General features: G+C 40.9%; 1 protein-coding gene across 3 annotated transcripts in view; it reads right to left on the bottom strand.

The window, feature by feature from the left end:
- Positions 1-1,992: 1,992 nt before the first annotated feature.
- Positions 1,993-17,582, bottom strand: part of myocd (myocardin) — a 133,942-nt gene continuing 118,352 nt past the window's right edge. For all 3 annotated transcript variants that reach the window (XM_036572948.1, XM_036572950.1, XM_036572949.1), the window contains 11 exons: positions 16,624-16,679; positions 15,921-15,996; positions 15,306-15,470; positions 10,652-10,824; positions 9,657-9,758; positions 9,109-9,392; positions 8,092-8,248; positions 6,957-7,967; positions 6,100-6,246; positions 4,064-4,121; positions 1,993-3,091 (listed from right to left, as the gene is read on the bottom strand). In XM_036572948.1, coding sequence (XP_036428841.1) covers positions 2,517-3,091; positions 4,064-4,121; positions 6,100-6,246; positions 6,957-7,967; positions 8,092-8,248; positions 9,109-9,392; positions 9,657-9,758; positions 10,652-10,824; positions 15,306-15,470; positions 15,921-15,996; positions 16,624-16,679 — 2,804 coding nt within the window. In that variant the 3' untranslated portion in view covers positions 1,993-2,516. The remainder of the gene's footprint in view (positions 3,092-4,063; positions 4,122-6,099; positions 6,247-6,956; positions 7,968-8,091; positions 8,249-9,108; positions 9,393-9,656; positions 9,759-10,651; positions 10,825-15,305; positions 15,471-15,920; positions 15,997-16,623; positions 16,680-17,582) is intronic.

Genomic DNA, 17,582 nt, shown 5'->3' on the forward strand with positions numbered 1-17,582 from the left:
GTAATTGTCACATATACAAACAGCGCTTTAGAATTTGAAGTAAAAATAATTAACTTTTCTTAATGGTAAAAAAGAAAAAAAAAAAACTCATTACAAAACATCAAGACCAAGTTGAATGGACATGTTTATAAGCCCAGTGCAGTACCTTCATTGGTTACATTCTCTTACTAAAAAAATAAGTTCTCAAAGTATTGTGTAATTGTAAGTATCACTTTAGTCTCTGAAATAAATCTAATTACATTGTTACAGTTTGTCTGCAGTGTTTCTGTAAACCTGTTATTTGCAGAAAAATTTGCTGCTTTGTTTTCAATCTCACTAAAATAATTCAGGTCTTGTTCTTGACCTGTAGTGCCTAAAATACATAAATTTATAAAGCTTGCTCTGGATCCTTCTCATATTTCGCTTGACCTTACTGTAAATGAAATGGTAAATAAGGGCTAAAGAGAGGAAATCTGAGAGTGAAGTGGAATGTCTTCTTTGTTTTCCCCAAAATAAGAGATGCAGTCTGAATTGCTTGAACCCATAGCTGTAGAAACTAAACAAATGTGGTCACAAACACGGTCATTATAGGCTTAGGTTTACTGCAGAGCAAAATATGAAATAAACCATACGATTGTCTCAAAGCATATAAAACTAAATTTCATAACTGATCTGTTCACAGTTTAGACTGGCGGTGTATTGTCTTTTATAAATGGTATTTCTCATTAACTGGTGAGTTGCAAAAAGACACCGATGCAATTTGACAATGCACAAAGAGGCCTTTGTGGAGCATGTATTGTTGAATTTATAAAAAGAAAAATGTCCACAGGTCCCATGCCTGGCGAAATGTTTGATCAACAGCCCCACTATGGGTGCCTATTTTCACAGTAAAACAACATACAGTATATTACATTTCATTCTGCACAAGTGCTGGTAAGAATAGGTGTGCTTTATTAATATATGTCTACCTTCATTCAGAAAATCCCTAAAATTTTCATGTCAATTATGCAGTTTATTGCTCACCTTGAAATGTGAAATGAATGTGTTAAATGCTTGTTTTAGGATACTTCACAAAGGCATATATCAAGACATTTTAACAAAAGAACTGAAACTTAGGCCTAATTTGTTACATCACAAACAAAAAATAAAAAATATAAAAATATAGTGTCACTGTCCAAAGAAAACATTGTTCTTCCAAAATAGTATTTTTTTTTTTTAGGAGAATATATTTTACACTATGTGTTTGGATAGTCATAATGTGTTATTAGCTCATAGTGCTGCATTTTGTTTTGTAAGATACAAAAGGTAGTTCTGAGGACACAATGATTAGCTTTCCATTTCTGTATAAAAATCAAGCTTGGTAAAAATGGACAGTAATGACTTTCATATTATTCGTCTCTTGCATGAGGATTTGCATCTTCTGAATCCTGTTCCTAAGAAGGAATGTCTCATAAATAACGTCTGTATAAATATATCTATGAAAATGTCCAAATAAATACATCTGAGAAGTGAACTCTTCCAACGATACCAAATGGGTCACTTGTCAATACTACCGAAGTCATAAAGTCGTATTAAAAACAGTCACAATGAAATTCAATGTATAGGGGAAAGCAATGAGCAAATGTAAACTTCTGATGGTTTCAATATAAAAAAAAAAGAAAAGTTAACTGTGTAATAGATGCCTATAAGCTTCATATATGGTCATTCATTAAAGGAATAAAACCGTCCTGGTTCTGACTTTAAGGCTTCTTCTGGCTTACCGCTTGAGTGATAGTAAAATGGGAAGCTATTGGTTGGTTTGTATATGGACATTAATCTAAGACAGGCTTTCACATTGTAGTTAATAATTGCTAAAAGAAGTACAAGGAATCTCAACTGTCTAAATAAATTAGAATGTATAATTGGGGATGGAAATAGAAAATATTCAAATAAATGCATAGAGAATTACATGCTTTTTAAAAAAAAGTATGCAAAGCAAAATGTGACAAAATACTATACTACTCAAGGTGCAGTGTGAGCATTAATGTATATTTACAATAGCACATTAGAATACATGTGGTGAAAGTTTCATTTTAGTGAACACTTCAGAAGTGTTTCCCCACACCATGAACGTGTAGAACACCAGCACGGTGTAATATTTACAAATGGATTGCAAACGCTAGTGAATTTAGTGTAGATCTAATCGATTTGGTTTGTAGTTTTTTTCCTGTTTCCAGTAATAGCAAAACCTTCTTTCCCAGCATGCATAGTCCAAAAGATTTTCAAGTTTTGATGGACCAACTAAACATTATACAGTCATGATACTGTAGGAAAAATATATTTTTCATTAAGGCAACTTTGATTATGTCCTATGCACTTATTGACATTTGACTGGGTCAGCTCAAACCTTATGTTATCCTGCTGTTTGTGCGCTTGTTGATTGTGTGCTCTGTGAGATATCTGCATGTTTTTTCTGCATGTGAAGTGCTTGGCATTACTTTGGTATAGTGATCTTTATCTAGCTGGATTCTTGTGTATTTGGAGGTCTCTGGTCAACTTCACCAGTGCTCTAGGTGCAAGTCCATGGCAGAGTTCAAGTTGATGTCCGTCACGTCCAAGAATTCTGTGTTGAAAATGCTGGGTCCAGCCGGGGGCATGCTGCTGTTGAACGCCGTGGCTGAGCTCGGCGGGGTCAAGTCAAGCCACTCCATGGTCTCCCACGGCGACTCGGTAAATGTCATCCCGAGCCCTTGGCTATCAACAGGCACCGGTGAAACTTTGGTGGCCATAGGGGACAAAGGCGTGTCCATCATGTCACGGCTGCTTAACAACTTGTCGTCATGGTGATGGCCTGGGAAGCCCTCGCTCACCTCCTCCAGCTGGCCCTCCTCGACGCCCATCTTCAGTGGAATGATGTCACCCTGTCGGCTCATGGGGCTGCTCAGCAGGACCTCCAGGTGGCAGTCCCCGTGACCTGCAGTGTGATCGTATGGCATCTGAGAGGGCGACATGTGGCTGTAGTGTCTGTGGAACTTTGGGATGGGCGTGGCACCATTGCTGCTGGGCGAAACTGTAAGGTGAGGCACAACTTTGGTTACAGGGGACCTCTCCTCTTTGGCGTTAGCTGGCATTTCTTTGGAAAAAAGGGGAGGGGTTAAAGACGTCACAGCACAGACAGCGATTGATCAGAAGTAAATGGTAGGCTGGATTAAACAAATCACTGCTGTCAGAACAAAACCTCGTATCTCCATATCCGTATCTCCATAATTTGAAAATGTCTGTTCCCTTTTACATTCTGTGTAAATTTCATGATAAGTGGACCAAAGGAAAAGGCACCAAATGACTTGGGGGGAAAACTTGGTTCCATTGACTTACATCAAAAGTGAAGAATGCTTTTTCCTTCTCCTGTAAAGTTACCGTTTTGGAGATGCAAGTTTTTGTTCCGACAGCAGCAAAATACTCTAGTGTTTTTCAACCTAACCTCTATCTGCTGAATATCACTGTTGTCTGAAGAAAACCTTGTATCTCCAAAATGATAACTTTACAGGAAAAAACTCACTTTACTTTTAATGTAAGTCAATGGAACCAGACTTTTTTCCAAGTAATTTTGGGTCATTTCTTTTAGTCCATTTATTATGAAATTTACACACAATGTAAAGGGTAACAGGTATTTTCAAAATATGTCAAAAACTGAAAAACGTGGAGATAAGTTTTTTTTCCGACAACAGCAATATGCATAAGCACACAGTGGATTACCAGTGGCAATACTTTAAACAAAGTTCCCTGTATTTAGCTCTTGCATTTGCCCATATATAAGCATCTGCTATAAGTTAAGAAGTTTTCTATTCTTTTCTAAGTACAGAGAAATGATTGTCCATGGTAATCCATAATATTCTACAGATGCTGCAGATAGAAATGAAGTTGAGAAAGGCTGGAGTATTCCCGAGAGGAGCAGTATGGAATAATAGGTCTTCCTAGTAATGTTTAGGTGTTAAATTACTGTGGTGCATGCAATACACAAACACTGTTGGTGAAACCAAATCAAACATTATCCTATTATTAGAATTGTTGTTATTGTTGTTTATATGTAGATTTGTATGCTTACCTCCACTTTCAATAAGGACGTCAAGAAGTTCGTCCATCTGCTGGCTCCTTGCCATTTGCTGCAAAGTAATCATGTAAGTAATTAATGATACAGCATTGGCTCTCAAATTCTGTACTTTTTTGACATAAGTGGTGAATTTTTGTTACGGTTATTATAGATCTGCAAAAGGATGATTCCACGATTGGGGTGTCATTTGTGTCCCACTGATGTGACATTTACAAATATGTAATGCAAAGGTGAAACACATTGTAAACACACGTAAAGTATCTTTCACAACAACATGTGTGCATGTTTCAGATAAAGAATGTAAAACATTAATAAAGCCTACAGTACCTAGAAAACAGCACTGCTTGTCCCAGCCCACTATAACTACATTCTACCCTGAAATATAATCAACATACTACAAAAATCCTAATATTTTTGCATTAATGTGCGAATCCATTTATCATCCTAAAGAAGACAAAAAGCAAATTTTCTTCTTATTTTTGCTTATGACAGTCACTTTGAATCATAATTAAATAATAAGTAACAGTAAATAAAAAGTAATAAAATCATTAAATGTCCTGAATGTCCTCATGCTTATTAGCATGGATTCTATGCTAAAAAAAACTCAACGCTGTTACTTATTTGAGCCAGTCAGCAGGGAAACCTTGTAAAAATATTACTCTTGAGATGCTAAAAAATAAAGAGTTACTGAGGCCAAATGGCAGCCCAATCATAGAATCACCCAAAAATATCACTGGCTCAGTTGGAATAAAGGTTATGCTCTTGTTTGTCTTCTGTGGGCAGATTTTGTGTAGTGACTGCTGCAAGATGAGCAAGTTCCTTTTCACAATACACTTTAGCTTATCCCACCGTACCGCCAATGCCACTTTAAAGGGGAATTCCACCCAAAAATCACATTTCTGCTCTCTACCACTGAGAGAAAAAAAGTTCAGAAGTGTTATTTTTTTCCAAGTCACAAATACCGTTTGGCTGGTCAGAATACCCCTCAGGGCTGAAAACAGAACCTATTGGCTATTTCATTTCAAAACCAGGATGTGCACATTCCTGGACATCATGAAAATTCAAAACACTTTTTATCATTATGGAAAAAAAGTACTTTTTTGGGTGTAATTTCACTTGGGTGTAAAATTGACAGCCAGGAAGTTCTCTAACTACCATTGCTGGCCGTGTCTTACAGGGCTCATCATGCAATGTGAAAGCAGGGAAGTGTGCATAACATATGAGGGTGGCAGAGAGTAGGAATGGTACGTGTGACTGCAAAGAAGCCAGAAGCTGGTGGTGTGGAGGAAAGCACAGGGCTCAGCTGCTACTGGGGACATCTTTACCTGCTTCACTGCATCTTCATAGCATGGGGGCTGTTTAATGGCAGATGCAGAGTCAGAGCTACAGAAGGCAGTGGAGGAGGTGGCACACTTTTGGCCAACGTGCCTGGGAGAGTGTAATGTTACCATCTAAATGAGGAGATAGGGTGAAATGTTACACCTCAGATGAGGAAGAGGGACCAAAGAAAAGCTGAGAAGGTCTCAGAGGTCACAAGAGGACACGTTCATGTGTAGCAGGCACTGTGTATGTGTTTGGCCATGTGAAGGGGCAAAAAAGGATCAGCTGTTCTATTCCTTTCTGCCTATTTGGCCTAAACCATGGTCCACATAGCTGAAAGATATCATACTTCAGATCCATCCATATGTTTTGGCATGTGAGATGACCACATGACCGTGATCATGCCCATTGAGAGACTTGTGACTTCTCCTCATGTTTATACAGTTCAGTGAATACTTGCCGGATGAAGACATGTGACTAGATGATTATGGAGACTTTTGCAATGTATTGAGGGTAATTTGTTTGTATGTAATCAAATACTAAAGTAGTGGTGAAGATTAGAATTATTATTTTATCATAGATGGAAGGTTTTAAAGAGGAGAATGTGGAAAATGGTCAGCTTGAGTGTGATGCTTTCCCCAGATAGATTTTGTGCATGAATAAAGTTAAGAAGGTGGGATAATTTGGACTAATCGCATCTCCTCACAAACCTTTTGCTGCATGTTTGGGCTCTTGGCCTTGGAAGACCCTCGGGGGTTTAAGTTATTCTCGGCATTGCTTGGGTACACTGGCTGCAGGCTTCTTTGGTCAGGTGCGTAGGAACAGCTCACGGATGGGGCAACATTCTTCTGTGTGAGCTGTGAGAGAGAGCCATTTTTGTTAGTGTTGTGTCAGAACCACATCACTCCACCCTGTTATGATTTTGTTTCTCACAACCACACATGCTGTATTGTTATATTTTTTTTACTTAATATGAAGCACAAAAAATGACGTACTTGTAAATTATACACTAATTTGCAACCAACTGTGATGTTGCTAATGAATCACTTTATTTGTTAATTTATTTTGGGGGTTGCATGACCATTTTTACTGTTCAACTAGTCTTTTAAGAAAGTAACTGATTTTTAAAGAAAAAAAGAGACCTTAAGGAAATGTAATTTATTAGTATTTATTGGTCTGCCTGCAATGAAAGTGTTCCATCTGGCTACAAGTGGCTAGTAGCAGATGCTTCATGTTGGGATGATTAAGCATAGTGGTCTTTCACAAGCTGCGGTTGACAGTGTACTTGTTTTCAAGTGCCTACAGCTGCCACAGTGCCCACTAGTGGATGAGTTGACTAGTCAACTGGCCTATGCATCCCCTAAATACAGACTTACTTTATATCCAAAAAAACCCATATATCTCCAAAATTCTAACTTTACAGGAGAAGCAATCTTGTAATAAAGGTTAATGCAACAATGAATTATTCCAAGAAATTTTGACACAATGCATGTCAAAATAAAAAACAAAAATACAGCAATGATATACAGCATAGAAGTCCTGTATTTCTCTGTATGGCACTGCCTACCTGCATGGGATGTGGCCTGGCTCCACTGTGAGGCAGAGGGTGCGAGCAGCTGTCCCTGCCCAGAGGAGGGGTGAGCAGGTACTGGTGGCTGGGAGAAGATGGCAGGCTGTTGGGCTGCGGGCTGCTGGAGCTTTTGGTGACTGGCGAGTCTTGGGGCGAACACTGAGGGCTCAGGTAGGCCGACAGGCCAGAGGGGCTTCTAGAGGAGGGCACGTCCAAACTCCGGAGCCCACCGCTCATTCCACAGTGGCCCATGCCCTCCATGCAGCTGTTGGGGGACGTGGTCTTCAGCGGTTTTGAAGACAGCGGACAGCTGGAGGTCACGTGCTCCTGCTTGACAGACACCCCTCCAAAGAAGTGCTGCTGTATATGGCCTGGGGGCTGGAGGTGCAGCGAGTGCTGTGATGGTGGCCGGGGTCCAGCCTGCGGGTCCTGCAGTCCATGGCCATGCTTCCTCTTGTGCAGCTGCATTCTCAGCTCTTCGACCTGCCGCTGCTCCTGGTGCAGTTTCCACGTCAGTTCCTCAATCACCTTCTGCTTCTCCACCAGCATCTTGTCCTTCTCAGCTTCCAGGCCTGCTGGAGCGTCCCCATGCAGGCAACCCCCGCTCAGGCCAGCAGCCAGATTCTGGCCCTCATCGGCACTCAGCTGAGCTGGTGATGGCTGGAGGCCGAACTGAGGTGAGGACATGGTGACGTCACTGAAGCTGTCTGGCAGGGACCCACTGACAGACAGCTCCGAGGATGCAGGAGAGATGGGTGGGGTGGAGCTGGTGCTACAGAAAGGGTAGTAGCCACCCCCATGGGACATGGCACTAGAGGAACTGGGAGACTGATACGAGGAGAGAGAGCCAGTGGGCGTCACCGGGAACGTAACGGTAGTGATGTCTCCAGAGCCGGAGGGAGAGCTTGAGCTCGGGTCTTTATAGGGTCTCAGCCTTTCTATGAGAGCTGTCTTAGTGCCAGACACTGGGAGACCTCGTATTCGCAGCTGCTGCCTGAGCTCAGACACCTGGTAGAACAAAGCATAGGAAAATTATGGTTGGCATATGATCAATTGTGCCATACCAGTATAACTATTGAGTTGCAAAGGGATATATAAACCCCTGTAGTCTCCTAACAAGTGTACTGCATACTTTGAGGTCATCCAGGTTAGCAGGCAAAGGCCCTGGTCTGACTGGAGTGACGTTGGATGGGCTGCAGTAAGTGGTCTTCACGGGAGATGAGGAGCTGCTGCTGGGTGTGCTGGTGGCACCACTGGAACTGCATGGTGTGTGCTGTTCATTTGTTTGCCTGAAACACATTTATACAATCAACTCACACATAAGAGTGGACAACGTGGCAAAAAAATAACATTACGTTGCTTGAAGATACAAGATACACGAGGCTTGTAAACAAGTGAGAACAGACAAAATGTACCAATTTTTTTATTTAAACATTTGCGAAAATAAACCAAAGAAGGAACAGGAGGAAAAAATCAAACAATAATATCATAATTGGCTGACATCATCTACTTGTTATTCTGCAGTTCATGTGGTTAATATACACTGGTCATTGTTTATAGACTCTATTAACTGTCCAAATCTGTCTTTTTTATGATAAAGATATGCAACAGACATACACTGGCTGACCACTTCATTAAGAACACCTTCTTATTTCTACTCTCATTGTCCATTATATCAGCTCCACATACCATATAGGTGAACTTCGTAGTTCTACAATTACAGACTGTAGCCCATGCGTTTCTCTGCATACTTTGTTAGCCCCCTTTTACCCTGTTCTTCAGTGGTCAGGGCCACCACAGAGCAGGTATTATTTGGGTGGTGGATCATTCTTAACACTGCAGTGACACTGATGTGGTGGTGGCATGCTAGGGTGTGTTGTGCTGGTACGAGTGGATCAGACACAGCAGTGGTGGTATACTTAACGAAGTGGCCAGTTTGTGTATAAAGAACAATGACCAACTTTCATAATTCCCACAATTTATACCAATTTATAACAATATTTGCCCATCCCTAGCTATACATATATGTCTTAGACATTGATCACTAAATGGTGTGAATATGGACCATCTATCAAAATGGGGAGCATGATGGAGACTCCACTGTGAAGGTTGCAGTAGTAGATGGCTGCAGTAAGTAGGTGAGACTCACTTGTTTGAGAGATGCTGGTGCAGAGGCTGGTAGCTGAAGCTCTGGCTCTGTGCGCACTGCGGCTGATGAGAGTGGTTCTGCTGCTGGTGCTTTTGCTGGCTGAGGATCTGCAGCTGGAGGAAAAGCTGCTGCTGCTGCAGGAGCCGAGCGTAGGCCGAGTCCATGGGAGGAGGAGACTTCTCTGCCTTCTGATCCGGTGGGATGTACTGATGGTACTTAAGCTTTTTCACCTTCGGCTTGATGTCTTTGGGCTTCTTGTGACGGTTCTTGTCTGATGTTTTGTTCTGTTTCGTGTTCAGAAGAAAAGTTAGTAATCAAAAGGTTACCTAAATGAGTCAGAGTTGGTGTTATTGGCCATGTATGTAAGATGTCTCTGCGAATTTGTCTTGGCACATTGCGTGTATTTAGGTTAATATACAAATATATAATATAAATGTGCCAAGACAAATTTCCATATACACACACCCACACATAATTAATACTGGGCTGAAGATCATACAAATAAATGGATAAATGGTGCAGATTGGTGCAGTTGTTGTTTCTCCTACCTTGATGATTGCTGGCACTGGTATGGGTGGAGCTGCCTGGCAATTTGTAGTAGTGGCATTTTCTTCTTGGTTTTGAGTAGTATTTTCTCTTGTTTGTGAACCCTTAATGATAAAATTTGATAATTTAAATTGACTATAACAGTGGTCATAAAGCACTGCTTTATCATAAGACTTTTATATACATATATATATATTCTATCATTTTTATTGCAGTCAAATTGTTAGTAGCATATCATATATTAAGTATGAGGTGCTTTTCACTAGATTAAGTAAAACGGACTGGTTCAATTGTTAATTGTAACTCTGTGCAGCCCTGTGCGTGACTCTGTTGCACGTGGGCTCAGTAACTTTTAGACCTCATGTCAGTAGGGACTGTTATTTTTTTTTTTAATGCCTAGAGTCTAAGAATAGGCAGTACACATTGCTGTAAGCCATACTGGAAAAAAATACAAAGGCCATCATATCCTTTGCACTTTGTAAAAAACACACTGGCATACAGAGTTGGGCCCTAAGCCAAAGACCTGCCATGTACTAGTAACGGTCTCTCAGGAGCTTAAGCAGGGTACTGCAGTTCAGGCTATGGCCACAGGGGGCAGACTTCCCAAAGCTATTCCACCCACTTTTCTCAAATCCAAGGGGAAAGCTTTGTGTGTTCAGCTATGTTGCGTTGAATAGTGCCCACCATGATTATTCGATTAAAATAAAATTTATGACAAATTGGCAGTGATTAGTTGGCGGTTTGCTTGATACCTTTACATGCCACTTAGTGTTTTTAGAGATTTTTTAAAATGTCTTTTGAAAACTTCCTTGTTTCTTTTTTGCAGTAAAGTATGTAAGAATCTTAAAAAGGCTACACGGTTTTGTTTTTAAATGAACAGTGAAGACCCTATTTACTTGTGATCTTCTGCAAAAATCACAACATTTGTCTAGCACTGCAACAAACTGATCTAGTAAGACAGATATTTGTATTGCAGTAGTGCAGTGTGCTTGGTCACCTGTGCAGGGCTGGTCAGCGAGGGGGAGGGGACGCTTGTCTTGGTTTCTGCTAAGGGTCCGGCTGAGCTCTGGGACTCGTCACTGAGGGGCTGCTCCGGAGACAAACTCTCACTGCTGCTGTCCTCTTCAAACGCATACGAATCCTCCTGCTTGGGAAACTTCCCATGATTCACTGGGGAGATAAGGAAAGGGCAAAACTGTAACAAAGATACTGAAACTCTGAGGCATTAAGATAAGACTGTGGATTGAATCAAACCCACAACAAAGCAAAATAAAACAAAGCAAAATAAAACAAAGCAGAGAGGGAGAAAAAAGTCTGAGAGCCTCAGACTGCAGTTGTAACTAATGTAAAACAAAGCTGATTAACATCTTCACTCAGAGGAGAGTAAAGGAGAATTGCATGGGCTCTAAAGTGTGTGTCTGTGTAAATATTTGAGAAACCATCTCTCTGCATTTGAGCGAGCCTTGTGTGTGTGTGTGTAAGCGTGCAAGCACGGAGGGGGAATGTGACTCCACTGTGCATGTGTTGGAATACGTGTGCTTCACCAGTGATTAGTTGGTAGTTAATGTTAATGACAGTTATGAAAAAAATGTTAATGTGGATTTGTATTGTTTATATGTTTTTTGTAAAAGTAAAAAAGAAACTATATAATGGTCAATTATGTTCATATCTAGAATAAGACACGTGGTCAGTCCCTGAGATTGCTGTACACCACAGGAGACATTAGGGCCATTTCAATGTTGGTGCTGCATTCAAATACAGCGCGAGTGCACTTACCTGCCTAATGTTATTTATGTCATAAAATTGCACAAATCGACCAAAATCAAAATACTAAATTAGCCGATTTTTGATTGTTTGTAGAAGAGAACTTTGAAATATGACTGCAAAGAAAGATGAATCAAGGAGGACAAGACTCAGAATGTCTTAGAAGTGGGTTTTTTCTAAAACACAAATGACAGTGGTGTACAATGCAGCATATGGTCACTATTGTAACCGAGCATCTAAAAATGGATCAAATAGAAATGGACGGAAAAAAGTATTCTTAATGTTAATGTACATAAATGTGAGATTTTATTCTGAGCAATTTCTGTTGGTCCATTCATCATGAAACATTCAAATAATGCAAAGGGCTGCTGACATTTTTAAATGGTGTTTTTTTTTTTATTATTATTTAATTTAAGGTACAATATTTTAATATGTCAGCAATAATATGCAAAGTACATGCCAAGTATTTTTTAGCACCGTATTTGTGGTATGTCCTGTGCTAGTTATTGAAAAAGTAGTTGATAGGTTTGCTGATTGTAGAAATAATGGTTAGTTGCAGCCCTGATACCAATGTGCTGCCAGTGAGTTTTGATCCTGGCTGTTGGTGGACAGCGCTGTTTTTCACTAGCACCCAGCCCAGGCTCTTGGCCCAGTGGTGCTGTTATGTAGTGGGGGGAGACTGACAGCACCACTTCACCCTACAGGAGCCATGATAATACTGTTCTATCAGCAGAGGTCAGACTAGGGGTTACGAGAGGGACAATGTGTAGTGCATGTGCACTTCTAGAGGAGAAATTGTGTATATGTGTGTGTGAGAGTGAGTGAGAGAGAGAGAGAGCGAGAGAGACTTGTTCAGTATCTGAGCATGTGACCTGCCAAGAGTGTGGGCCCTGGTTTCAATCATGACAGACACACTCCCCCGTCAGTGTGCTGGGCACGGCACATGCTGTGTCTCCTGAGCTCAGCTGCTGTCCAGCAACAGCATAGAACAACGTTCAGAGTGTTTTTTTCCTCCACCTGTTGATGTTGGACTGGCCTGGACACTGTAACTAGGCCCTAGGGACACCTGACCCCCACCTGTTTACATTCATCATCTTAGGTCATCTCATATTGACCGGTTTGATAATGGTTAAAACCTTTGGGAGAAAAAAAGCAGAGATAAAAACTAGGCCAGTGTACCTAGCCGGTTTGCAAGACTGGTGTTGGAGCCGATCAAGGCATAATTTAATGGATTGTTATCAACTATGTCAAGTCTGGTCCAGTTTCATTCCTTTTTAAGACTTTTACACCACTGCCCTGTTTATGCAATGAGAAGTTAACAGGCAAAGTATTTTAAGATGGAATATGAAAACAGCCCAGCTTGTAATATCTGCAATGGCAGTATTTCAACAGCAGTTAAGCTGGACACTTTTTGTCAAAACATGATTCAACTAGCCACACATACAATTTAAGAAGACTTTGGGTTGATATGCTTGGTGGTAACAGCATGGTCAAATGTTCATATGAAAATGAATTGATTTCACTGTAGAATTTAAACTAATTGGCAGCCTAGCGTGTCTTGCCTAAATTGTATCGTTTTTATTAACTTCAGTGTTAAATTAAATGGTCCAAAAGTATGTGGACACGCCACCTAATTATTTAGTTTAGATGTTTGTTATTGCTAACAGTTGTATAAAATCAAGCACATAGTCATGCAGTCTCAATGCAGACATTGGGAGTAGAACGGGTTGTTCAGTGAGGTCAGTGACTTGGCACTGACATGGCACTGTCATAGGATGCCACCTTTACCGCAAGTCAGCTGCCCCGGTCAACTGTAAGTCCAATATTGTGAAATCAAAGTATCTAGAAGCAGCAACAGCTTAGCCATGTAGAGGTAGACCATGCAAACTCTGAGTCAGTGCATGAAAATTGCCTATCCTCTGCTGCATTACTCAATACTTAGTTTCAAACCACCTCTGGAAGTAACATTAGCACAAGCACTGTGCATTGAGAGCTTCATGAAATGGGTTTCCATGACAAAGCAGCAGCACACAAGCCTAAGATCACTAGCGTCGGCTGGAGCGGTGTAAACTGGACTCTGGAGCATTTTTCAGTGTTTAGGCTTTTTTCAGGGTTTAGGCTCAGCCCCATAGTTCCAGTGAAGGGTACTGTTAAGGCCACATCATTCAAAGACATTTTAGACAATTAGCTCAGTAAAGACATGGTTTGGCCAGTTTGGTGTGGAGGAACTCCAGTGGCCTGCACAGAGCCCTGACCTCAACCCCACTGAACACCTTGGGGATGAACTAAAACGTTGATTGCAAGCAAGGCCTTCTCATCCAACATCAGTGCCTGACTGCACAAATCTCTTTTGACCGAATGGGCACAAACTCCCACACCCCAAATCTCGTGGAAAGCCTCTCAGAAGAGTGGAGGCTGTTATAGCTGCAAAGGGGGTTCAACTCTATATTCATGGCCATGGTTTTGGAATAGGAGGTCCAGCAAGCTCATACAGGTGTGATGATTACGTGTCACATACTTTTGGCCATATAGTGTATTAAAATGCACTGTATTATCTACAAAAATACAAATATCAGATTAATATTTGGTAACAGCAGAAACAAGTTAAATGACTCGGATCGGGACTGGGCCAAAAAAAAACATGATTGGAACATAAACAGATTACTCAGAAAAATTACACAAAACACACTTGTGCTGAAGGTATATATACAGATTCCGACGGCTTTTCAGATTACAGAGGCTTTGCTATTGCCTTCAAAGAAAGTTGTAAAATCTCAGAGCCCTTTGCTTATTTAAAACCCCACAGGTCTAATAATCAAACTCAGAGAGCAGGTCATGGGAGCGTTAGAGGATGGGGGTCTCCCAGGGCTGCAGACAGCTGCGGAGCGGCCCGGTCCCCTCAGACACCTTTGTAGGTGGCTCAGCGGAGCCACATAAATCACGAGGAGTCAAAACAGAGCAGCAAGGGGCGACGTTCATTTGATCTCTGGAGAAAAGGGTGGGTCCAAATACAGCTGCTGTTTGTCTCAATAAAACATGCTCCTTTTTCCAGCAGAGGTAATGTAAACTGATGTCCTCGGCCTTATGGTCAGCTTATGCAATACATTTACAGACAACTCTAGGGGGAAAACAGAGTGTTTACTTTCCAGCAAGTCCAAACACATTGGCTCTAGTGTGGATCTGAAGGGACAACGCAATGCGGTTACACGGCATAGTAAACAAATTGCAAGTTAATGCCCGTGAACAAGGGCCTCTTGAATCAATCTGTGTTTGTTGAGGCAAAGGTTGGGAGGATTGTCAGGAATCTTGCTAAACATTGCTAGCTTAGGAGTGTTTGAAGGTTAGTGTCATCTTCAGGGCCTGAAAATATTTCCTCTGCATTTACTTTATGATTTGATGAAAGTGAGTTTTTATAAGTTTTAAAGGGATAGTTTGAAATCAAATTTGCAAACTTGTATACTTACTCCAAATGCAGTCAAGCAGCTAAGATGTTTGGTGTCTGATGTTTGCTTCTCTAGTTTTGCACTGGAGCTACAAGGCTAATGTAGCTAACAAATAATGGAAGCTTATTACCACCAGTTAGCATTGTGCAAGCCAGTGATTGGAACTTGGAATTAATTAGAATTAGAAAGACTTCTTTGCAGTTTGACATTGTATGACATACGTTTATCTATAAATGGACAAAATAATCTCTGAATTTTGTCTTTGTTTTTCCTCGGAAACTCTGGATAACAAACATTCCTTGGCTGATCAGCTATATCTGAGGTAAGAGGAAAATTGTGTAAATTTGTTTTTTTGCTTTAAGTGCAGTGGCGGTGAATTGCAAGCGCTGATTGTGAATAATATCCATGAAATTACACAGAATCACCCCAGTGCTTTACTGATACCTTTCAGAGCCGCCTCCTTAACAGTGGAATCAACAGGAATGATGTTCTTTTCGACCAGTTCCAGAGGCCCTGGTCTCAGAGCAATCTTTTCGTTAAGGTCATCAGCGAGCCTGGCGCGCTTCAGTTTGGTCTGCGGGTCTTGAGCGGAGCCGTCGCTGGCCGAGTCTGCACAGTAAACACAACGATAATAAGCAACATTAATCCAGCACCGCGGCCTTCCACTCGCACGCATGCATGATGCAGCAACAGAGTCATTTCTAGCGTAAACAGTTATTGTGTGAGGGTCCAAGTCGGGACACGCCCAAAGCGCTCATCACTCAAGGCGGATCATGCATGGCTTACACTGAAGTGTCAAAACACGCCTTGTGTAAACTGCCTTGCTGTACAGGCTGCTGCCAAAAACAACATGCAGTTTGTTTTCTTTACGGCAGCTACACGTTCAGCAGCCGAGGGAACCTTCGCCTCTGATGTTTCCGAGATTTACTATAGATCCGCAGAGGAGGACAAGACACCATGGCAGAGCGCTTGGAAAAGCTGTGATGTCATTTGTATGAAGTACTTGCCGAGTGCATTTGGTGACCTTTTCTGATGTTTGGTAAGCACTGAATTTCATACCTTGTAGAATACGCATGTTGACCAGCTCCGACTTCTCTGGTCTACTTCTGATTTTATGCTTTAAATAATCTCCAGTCTGAAAAATAACAATGAGATAGTTAGTTACTAACAACTAACAGTGTAACAAACAGTAAGCATAGCTGGGTCCTTATATCAATAACAATGTAAAACAGAATTAGTGGTTCACCTTGAAAGGCATAGTTATTACTGGTTATAACTAAAGCATGGCATAGTTCAGTGTTGATTATTTCAAACTCGTAGGTTATTGAAACAAGCTGAGAGATTCTGTTGAAAGAGTGGATTCTGCGCCTTCATTTGATGTCACGCTTGTGCTTGTGAGTAAGAGATATTCAGTTACGATTTAAATTTGAAAGTTGTGTTGTGCATACAGAAAAGTACACATGCCATTTCTTGACATCAAACTAAATAGAGAACAACAAACACAATATAAACTGAGTATAAATTAAATCCATTGTCTAACTTACAATGTAATTACATGTGTAATTACAAAATTACATTTGAATGGCTAAATAAAACTCGACTTCTAAAAATCTGTTCTAAATCAAATTTCAGGGATCATTTGTCAGTTACTCTCCACACAATGTTTCCACCTTTCAATTCCTCTGGGCAAACATGGCACGTGCCACATGCCCATGTTTGCTTATGCCAGCTACAGAAAGATAACGCTGCACATGACTCTGACCTTGGATCGTTCGAGACTTTTCCTCTGCTCGTGGAATGCAGCCGGACTCTTCAGGGCTGGAAAAACAAACGAAAAGGAGCTAAAAAATGGGATGCATTCCTATCAGCAAGGCTGTCTGCGAGCTCATTGTCAATAAATCCTACATAAATAACCTTTGGCAGCACCTGCGCTGGCCCTCACGGCCTTCCCTGGAGTTGTGCTGTGTTGGCCTGCACTGTGCTGAATTAGAGCCTGATTGAATAGTTAGCTTGATTGCTACAATGAACGCGGGTGCTGCACTGCATTGGTCGCATATTTGGGCTGAAAGTCTTAGTTGGGTAATCTGGTGTAAAAAAAATCTCTGACATTTACCAGTTGAAATCAATGGTCGGCCTTGATGATGTGTTTGTGTAAAGAAAGCATTACTTAAACCTTACGCTGAAATATATTTTTTGCATTATGCAGCTTTTGTTTAAAGATGTAAATCATAAATGTTTATTGTTACTTTTGCAGTCATTTGTCTTGTTGAAAGCCTCAGGCTTGTGATATCCTCTGATTTTTTCCAGCAAAATCAATTCCTAGCTGTCCTCTTAGAGAAAGGATATAAATAAAGAGACAGAAAAATGCATTAAAGTTGTAGACCCAGTGTACACTGTATTGTTTCCCACCCATGGTGTCTAATGGACGTTCTCTTCAGCACCTGTGCTGATAAGTGTCACACAGTGAAAGTGTTCAAAACTATTCCTGGAGCTTTGCCTGATTAAGTAGCACTAATGATGCTGATTAGATTACAACATATGAGATTTCTTCTATGCCTTGACCTGAGACGACATCCAGACCACTTGCCTCCTTTGGCTTCTGGTCAGCCATGTAGAAGTCTTTTAATTCTGCAATTTGGCAAATGATGGCTCGCTTGTTTGGTGTGCAGAAAATGAATGTAGACTATTTTGACACAAACTGATTTTATACAAATTACTGTA

This window comes from Colossoma macropomum, unplaced genomic scaffold (genome assembly GCF_904425465.1).
Source record: "Colossoma macropomum unplaced genomic scaffold, Colossoma_macropomum, whole genome shotgun sequence".
NCBI classification, from domain to species: domain Eukaryota; kingdom Metazoa; phylum Chordata; class Actinopteri; order Characiformes; family Serrasalmidae; genus Colossoma; species Colossoma macropomum.